General features: G+C 33.3%; 1 protein-coding gene and 1 long non-coding RNA gene across 2 annotated transcripts; both read left to right on the top strand.

Annotated features, from left to right (window-relative positions):
* Positions 1-3,746: 3,746 nt before the first annotated feature.
* Positions 3,747-5,328, top strand: LOC107061615 (uncharacterized). Its single transcript, XR_001474120.1, has 2 exons — positions 3,747-3,957; positions 5,005-5,328. It is a non-coding gene; the product is annotated as an uncharacterized lncRNA (long non-coding RNA).
* Positions 5,329-5,669: 341 nt separating this feature from the next.
* LOC107061612 (1,2-dihydroxy-3-keto-5-methylthiopentene dioxygenase 2-like) lies at positions 5,670-6,570 on the top strand. The gene is made up of 2 exons (XM_015311188.1): positions 5,670-5,853; positions 6,416-6,570. The coding sequence occupies exons 1-2, from the start codon at positions 5,670-5,672 to the stop codon at positions 6,568-6,570; spliced, it is 339 nt and encodes a 112-aa protein (XP_015166674.1).
* The last annotated feature ends 2,349 nt before the right edge of the window (positions 6,571-8,919 follow it).

Raw genomic sequence — 8,919 nt, 5'->3', positions numbered from 1 at the left:
GAGTGTTTTGAAGCTATAAAGAAATATGACTAAGTATGGGACATATCCTCTTTTTATAAAAGAAAAACGTCCAGCCGCTACAGTAACTTTAGCTACTGGAAATTGAAATTCTGCTCCGACAGGTTTTACGAAAATGGTCATAACTCTCTCATACTAACTCGGAATGAGGTGAAACCAATTGCATTGGAAAGCTAACTTGTAGAGGTTTAATTTAATAGGTAGCGGCCCTTCCAGTTCCTTGTGTGCTAAGAGACATGCCCATTTAAAGTTGACCCTGAAAATCGCATTTTTTGCGATTTTCGAATTTTGATACGGTTGCTCTAAAATTTGGGTTAGACCCATTTCCCACTCAATTTGACCCCTGAATAATAATATGAAGTCGAATTTCCGAAATCATGCACGGATTTTGAGATATATGGAAATTACAATTATAGGTGTTTCCGAAGCACATTTTCGGGCATTTTTAGGGTCGTTTCAGCACGGGGGAAGGGTTTTTACACTTTAAGTAACGCTATTGATTAGGAATTATTTTTATTTTTTCAGAGTCGCCACTTGGAATTGAGTTGTGGTGTTCCAAGTCACTTTTTTGCTTAATCCCTAATCAAAAAGGAAATGACTCTGTATATGGTCTGCGAACTAGAAATTTGGGTAAGGAATTATGTTGACCGAGGGGAAGGTATTAGGCATCCTTCGAGTTCGGTGGTTCTAGCACGGTCGCTTTTATTGACTTATATTTATCTTAATATTTTTTTGGATAATTTGTGTCTACAGGTCATGGTTTGCTTATTTATTTATTTTTGTTTTTATTGTTGAATTTTTATTAAACTGAAACCAGATGCATAACTGCATTCTCGATTTTTGACATACAGTAACTTAGAAGCATAATTGCTTTATTCTCTCGAGTACGTCACCTAATATTCTATGTCTTATGTTAAATTAATGAAAGTTAATTATATATTTTTGGACAAGGTGCGTCACCGAATCCTTGAGTTTTGTTTTAATGTCTCAAGAAAGATGTGTAACCACATTCTTAATTGAAATCGACTTTTGAAGCGGGTCATATATTTTAATATTTTACTTATTACTAGAAAGTTTAAGCGTATTATTAGTGATTAAACTACCTCTACTATTTTTATTTATAAACACTATTTACATAATAAAAGCCTAAAATCTTAAACAAATATAAAGTTATTTCATATTAAAATTTGACACAGATGCATTTATATTTTTAGTATATTTACAAGTCATAGAACAAAAAACAATTAAAAATAAAAAATAAAAATTGTGTAACTTCTTCTATTTCTTAATTTTTCTAGGATGAACATTTTTAATTTTAGATGAAGTTGGCTAAACAAAGTATTAGAATAATTTTTTTCAGGTATTTGGTAAATTTTGGTTGGATGCAAGATATACTTAATTAATAATAGCATATGGTACAAGATTAAAAACAATGAGACTAAACACACATAAAATTCGAGCAACTTCATAACATTGAAATCAAGTATTATATAATCATGAAAAATCAAATTATACAATAAAAATTAAATGGTACCTCTTGCGTAAATTCAATTCATGAAAAGGAAACAATCCTAATAAGGAACCACAAACTCAAAACCGCGAAAGTGAACCTCGACCTCAACTTTTGTTTGTGAGAAAAAGAAAAAATATAAATAAAATGTGAGTTGCTTTTTTTTTTTTTCCTTTGGTCCGTAAGTATGTTTGCTGATTTTTCCTCTTCTTTTTCTTTTCTTTTCTCGTGTGAGTGTTATGTATTGTGTGGGTTGGTAAGTATGTTTGCTGATTTTTCCTCTCTTTTTTTGTGTGTACGTCTGTGTGTATTTTGGTAATTACTGATCCTTTTTTTTTTGTCTTTGTGTATTGTTGTGTTAATATAGGTAGTGTGTGTTGTGTTGTAGTAGTGTGTGGGAGTGGTGAGTGGAGTGGGGTATGTTGGGGTAGTGGAGGAGTAAGTGGGGTGAAGTTAGGTGTATGTGGGTTGTAGTAGTGGGGTAGTGTAGGGTTTTTTTTTTTGAACTAATAAAATATAAGAAAAGTCAAATAGCTAATTTAAAAATGTAATTAAGAAATACTAGCTTGCTTATTTATCACGATCCGATTCCTCGAGCCGTAATGGCACTTATTATATCCCACGAGTAGGTAAGCCAACCTGAAACCCATAACAACTAGTAGTGGGTAAAAGGGCAAAAACCAAGTGGCAGAAAAACTGCTAAAAAACTACGGAAGTAAAAGCGACGGACGGCGTCTCTCCAAAAAGTGACGCCATTAGCCACACTGTCAGTCGTTTTTTAATTAAAATAATAATTTTATTTTTTTTTTGAAAGCGGCGGACGGCATCGCTTAGTTCGTCGCTTTTTTTCACGGATTTTTGCGCCAAATATATATATAATGAATAATTAATTATTTTATATAGATAGCAACGCAGTTCGTCGCTTTTTATTAAAAATAATTATTTATTAATTTAAAAAAAGCCACGCCGTCCATCGCTTTTTATTAATTTAAATTATTTAATTATTTTTTAAATTAGCTACGGACAACATCTTTATGTCCGTCACTTTTTTAAAAATATTTGCACTAGCAGACACAATTTTCTCCATTTCTCCATTTCTCTTCCACTACTAAAAAAAACAGTGAATACCGACCTATAAATTACTGACCTCAAATGGAGGTTGGTAATTTCCGACCTCCGAAGGTCGATATTGTTAAAAAGAATAAAAAATTTAAAAAACTTTAGAAAACCGACTTATGCAAAATAAAGCGGGAAAACCAAATTCCGACCTCTTGATGTCGGTATTAAAAATAAATAAATAACAATATTTTATTTTTCTCAATTAAATATAAAAAACAAAATTGAGAAATATTTTGATTTAATTTTATGTAAATCGTCTTCCGGAGGACGGTTTTGTGTAAAATAAAAAACAAACAAAATTAGAATACCGACTTCCGGATGTCGGTAAAATTAAATAGTATGTAATAAATTAATATTTTCAATTAACTTTAAATAAATCGTCCTCCGAATGACTGTTTTCTATAAGTTAAAAAATAATTTAAGATAAAATACCGACCTCCCGATGTCAATATTATTTAATTAACATGATTACTTTTTATTTATCTTAAAATTTAATGTGATACCGATCTCATGAGGTCGGTATTTTTTATTAAATCTAATTAATTTTAATAAAAGCGACATCCGGAGGTCGTTTTGTTTAAAATATTCCTATTAATCATAATTTTGCTATTGTGCATAATACTAAAATTTCATTTTACACCTACAATTAATTGTTCAAAAAGTGTAACAATTTTGTATACTTTTATAAATATAAAGTTAGAATTCGTGAAATAAATAAAAAAATATCTATAATCCATATTTAGTATTAAACTACATTAATATGAATTAGGAGATAATTATACTTATATTTCTAGAGTAATGTACAAATTATATCAGTCCGTCGTCTAATCATGAACTTAATATCTCATGTCATGATGTAGAGGTGAAGAGCTAACATATAATCCATTCGAGTATGAAATGCGAGATAGTATTTCTACTATATAGAAGCATGAAGTCAGGACGACCATAGCATAAATTTATTGTACATCGCGCTATAGAAGTTGGACAAGGTTCTACTTTAGTTATTTAAAACAAAAGTAAGGGTGTTTTCGTCTTTTTCTTCAATTCTTTTCCTCTACTACGCTTCTGGATCATTCTTCCATTTTCTTGCTATGTCTCTCCATAATTTCTCATTCCTCATCTTTATTGTTAACCCTAAGAGGGCAACTGGGTAAAGGTAAAATCAAACAAATATATGAATCTCTTACTCCTCTTCGGAATTTCAATAAGAAGAAGATTCACTAAAGTTTTGGATTTAGAATTTTTTTTAAATTCTCTTAATTTTTCATCTCATATTCATCGATTTAGAGTTTAGCTCTTCCGTGTGTAAGGTGAGTTCTTAATTCAGAGGCGTATCCAGGATTTTGAGATAATGGGTGCGCGGTTATAAAAATGTTGATCTATGATATAAATTTGATCGATTCGACATTTAGATTTTTATTATTGAAAACCGTTAAATTTTTAAAATTATAGGTCTAAAATTAATTCTTATATAAAAATTAATATTATAGGTCCAAAACTAATTAAAATGTCAAAAGTGTTACCAATAACCATTTAGAGAGGTGTTATCTAATTTTAGAAAGAAAAATAAAATAAGATAAATATAAATTTCAAATTTCTAACCTCGCGGAGAGAGGTGTACCCAGTCATAATCGCATTATGTGATACTTCAAGTGTAGATTCACACATCAACAGGAGGATCTCATTCCACCTTATCCTTCGCTGAATCTTTCCTTTGTCCTTCCCCTGAACATATTTCAATATTTTTTCAAAAATATAACACTACAATATATGATCTCGGGAGAGGACCATGGGTTCACGTGAACCCGGTGACCCTCCTTAGATACGCCTTTGGTTCTTATTTTACTTAATCACTTAAATTTCCCCTTCTTAATATGTCTGCGATATTTTTCATATGCTTGCATTCACTGAAAAATAGTGTTTGTTGTCACTCATGAATTTTTCATAAATGCCTTTTTCTTTTCTATCACATATCTTAATTTTCAGATTCTTCACTCGCTGCATGAATGTTTGTGTTAATTAAGGTAGATGAATACATTACAACTCTCAATGGTTGGTTGTTCATGTAAGTTTCTTCACACTTACATTCTCTTTGAGGCATGAATATGAGGTACAATCAGATGGTCTTGCAGAGTACAAGCCTTGGCAACATATATTATGGTGATTAGTAACTTCAAAAGAACTTTCTGATGGTTTTATTTGATATTTTTGTATGTTTTGGATTATTCGGTTTTAACACAAAAACCATACAAGAAGTACAATTTTGAGTCGTCTTTCAAGATGAGAAATCTTGATGAACCTAAAAGTTGTCTCATGTAAAAACTGATTGTGATCATGAATGGATTATGGACACGCAGTCTGGAAGATACTATTGTTACTTTGTTGAGTGAAAGATGGCAGATTTCCACCAAAGATTGGTTCCTTGCCTCCATTTTTATTATATGATTTACTTGAGCCATAGTCTATCAGAAACAATCTCTCTACCTTCCCAAGGTAAGGTTAAGTATGCATACACACCATCCTCCCTAGACCCACTTCTACTTCTGGGATTGCATTGGTATGTCATTGTTGTTGTTTGCCTCCTTTGTTTGATTCAGGGTTGGGGGAAGGCTAGCTAAACTATATACTTCTAATTTTACTATGTTACTATCAATACATATGGTTATACCTTTTTAATTTTTTGTTTAACGTGTTAACTGTATATGATTTGGTTACTTTGATGGAGTCAGTGGCGGAGCCAGGATTTTCAATAAGGGAGTTCAAAATCTGTAGAATAGACACACAAAGTAGTCGAAAGGGGTTCAACATCTACTATATATATACATAAAAAATCATTTTAACCATGTATAAATAATATAATTTTTCACCGAAGGGGTTCAGATCCCCCTTGTACTAAGGTGGCTCCACCCCTGGATGGAGTTACTTACCCTCATTGCCCCCTACATTTGCAAAGAGGAGAATGATCTTAATGTTGGTTTTGGATGAATCTTTACACATAAAAATTGATTGGTTAGAGAAGAAAATGGAGAATTATTCGCAAGCTCTCTCAATTTTTCAATTCTGGTATAATCCAAGAGGGGACGTGATATATGTATGGTACATGGATGACAGCGATGAGGACCAGAGGCTTCCTCAGCACCATGATCCAAAGAAATTTGTGTCTCTTGACAAGTTTACTGGTAAAGATCAGGCTAAGAATTATATCTGTATAAATTATCTATGAGGAACAAAAAATCCCCCTTTAAAACACCCATTCAAAAAAAAATCGCTAGGTGTCAGGGCAGTTTATCTCTTCCATGTTCCCTCCAATACCTTTCGATAATTTTTTGAGTCCTCTGAGCAAGGATCTCACATTTGTAAATTCTGGCTAAGTGGATAATTACTTTTCAATTAATACTGCTAATCTAATTTGTTGCCAACTCTCTTGGTATTTTAGGGTTAGAAATTGAACAGGTGGATATATTTTTTATGTTGTCATTGATAGATGAAAATCCTACATTGATAAGGATGTATTATCATTGGTCCAAATTGAACAAGATGTAAAATAATGAACCAACCCTAAGAGTGGTTACAAGTTGATTGCTGGTTTTGTCCTGCCTTTGTACTCCCTTCTTAATTACTATATGAAAAATTTCGGAACTTGGAATGCTCTGCTAGAGACTTGATGACTACATTTTATGAGACTATTAAGGAGTTGAATAAAATTTGGAAAGATCACGAATATTCATACATTGTATGTTAAAGTTACAATCTGAAACCTTTCCTCAGTATATGGATACAAGTCAGTCCCTTTTTTTATGAGTACTAAAGCTTTAAGGATTCATAATTTGCTTCAAGATTTCTTTGAGGTTTACCCTGAGAAACTACCAAATTACGAGGAGAAGATCAAGAGCTTTTTTGAAGAACACTTCCATACCAATTAGGAGATCTGTTACTGTGTTGCAGGAACTGGTTTGATGTTGTTTATTGATTGGATTTTTCTATTCTGCCTTCCAACTATTGTTGCTAAATATATACTTCTGGGTGTAATGTGAATGAGAGCTGGATTTGCATCTGGGTAAAGAAAGGTGGAATGATTGTGCCTCCCTACTGGAATATATTACCGCTTCACGCTTGATTCATATTGCTCGTAAGAAGTTAGGTTTAAATAACCTTGAGTCTACTTTTTTTGTCGAAGCATTCGTAGAATACATCAGCTTTGGCTTATATGTAGTGTATGTATATTATTTACACTCTCATGTATGTGAATAAGTGAATGCGCACTTCGCATACTCATATGGATATATTAAAAGTACATCTGGTAGCAACACTACATTTCAAAGCGTGATATTTTGTACGTAATATAGGTATATAATATGCAACAATTAGTATGCGTTGCTTTTGTTATCTGATTTGGCGATCACTTACATACATCAATTTCTCCACTAATATTAGCAATTTTTCAATATAAATTTCATTTGAGTGACATATTTTAATGTTTGTGTGTTGCGATTTGATACATTTACAGTGCTCTGCTCTTAAAGTTCGCTAAGCAGGGGAAGCATAATTATGATTAAAATTTATTTTTGCCTTAACCTTGTAAGACAATGAAAGTTGATAAAGTTTCGGTTACTGACCTAAACAATGCGACAAATGGTGCACACTAGGGGTGTCAAAAAATGAATCCAAACATAGGTAATCCGCCCAATCCGCTCAGAATTTCAAGGGTTGGGCTCAAGATAATTTTGATTTGGTTCAATCTTAACCCATTTTAAGAGAATCCTCAATCGAACCCAATTCAATCTCCAATTTCAATCCAGCTGTCACTAAGGATAAGCAGTTAGCTGAAGTTAGTTAGTTAATTCACTAATATTCCAGTTGTATTAGTATGTTAGTTAACTAACTACAGATTAGTTTTACACTCTACCATAGTTAACTAACTATAGATTAGTTCTACATCCTACTATAGTTAGGATATATATAGATGCCTTGTATCAGATATTAATTCAATCTAAGCTTTACTCAATAAAACAGTTGCTTTCTTCTCTGCTTAGACCGTAAGTCTCCATTAGCATTTCCTTTTCGTCTCAAGGAAAGTTACTTGCATGGAATTTTACATGGTATCAAAGCAACATAGTTAGTAAGATCTAGGGGTTTCTTGCAAGGATTGAACAAGAAATCGAGAGATTCTTCTTTCCAGATCTATAATGGCTGTACGTTTTGATCACAATCATCCTCTGTTTTTGGGAGCTTCAGACACGCCTGGAGCTGTGCAAGTGGGAATTGAGCTCACCGGCATGGATAATTACACACTTTGGAGCAGAGCGATGAAGCTCGCCCTCTTGACAAAGAACAAAATCGGATTTGTTGATGGATCAATTACTCGTGAGAAGTTTGGTGTTGATTTGGTGAATCAATGGGACAGAAGTAATATGATGGTGATCTCATGGATTATGAGCAATATAAGTAAAGGCCTTCTCTCTGGAATTTTATTTCGGTCTACTGCTAGTTCTGTTTGGGAGGATCTTAGAGAGCGATTTAATAAAATCAATTTATCGCAAGCCTATCACTTACACAAGGAGATTGCAACACTAGTGCAGGGTACTTTGCCTGTTTCTGTCTACTATTCTAGGTTAAAGGATCTTTGGGATGAATATGACTCGATTGTACCTCCGCCTTCGTGTGACTGTGCGAAATCGAAAGAGTATAGTGAAAATCTTCAAAAACAGAGGCTATTAGAATTTCTCATGGGCTTGAACGATGGATATAGCAATGCTCGTGGTCAAATATTGATGAAAACAACACCTCCTAGTGTGAATCAAGCTTATTCCCTTATTGTACAAGATGAAAATCAAAAATCATCATCAGTGGGGCATTTTTCATCTGGTGAGAGTATGGATCCCACAGCCTTATTCACAGCACGAGGTGCACCGACTAGAAATTTTGGTGACTTGTATTGTGACTACTGTCATATGCGAGGACATACTAGGGAGCAATGTTTCAAATTGAAGTTTTGTGATCATTGCAAATCCAGAGGTCATCTCAGAGAGACTTGCTACCAACTGATTGGATACCCAGCAGATTTCAAAGGCAAAAAGAAGGCTAATGTGGTAACAAGGAATGGACATTCAGGAGAACCTCCTCAAAGTCAGCTTTCTTCTGGACATGGCAAGCAGTCTGAACAAAGCCAACTGATCCAAGGTAATAATATTCCTAAAAAAAATTCCCTCGATCAGTGTGCTCAAATTGAGCAACTTTTTCGTAAGTCAAGCTTTGGAGAAGCAAGTGCAAGC

Source organism: Solanum tuberosum, unplaced genomic scaffold (assembly GCF_000226075.1).
Source record: "Solanum tuberosum cultivar DM 1-3 516 R44 unplaced genomic scaffold, SolTub_3.0 scf00146, whole genome shotgun sequence".
In the NCBI taxonomy this organism is placed as follows: domain Eukaryota; kingdom Viridiplantae; phylum Streptophyta; class Magnoliopsida; order Solanales; family Solanaceae; genus Solanum; species Solanum tuberosum.
The sequence above is the reverse complement of the archived record's forward strand: the minus strand, read 5'-3'. Positions and strand labels throughout refer to the sequence as shown.

What these genes read in the sequence shown, in the direction of transcription:
- LOC107061612 (XM_015311188.1), top strand. Translation starts at nt 5,670, where the DNA reads ATGGAGAATTATTCGCAAGCTCTCTCAATTTTTCAATTCTGGTATAAT. An exon ending in TCAGGCTAAGAATTATATCT is followed by an intron (nt 5,854 to 6,415) that starts GTATAAATTATC and finishes ACCTTTCCTCAG; the next exon opens with TATATGGATACAAGTCAGTC.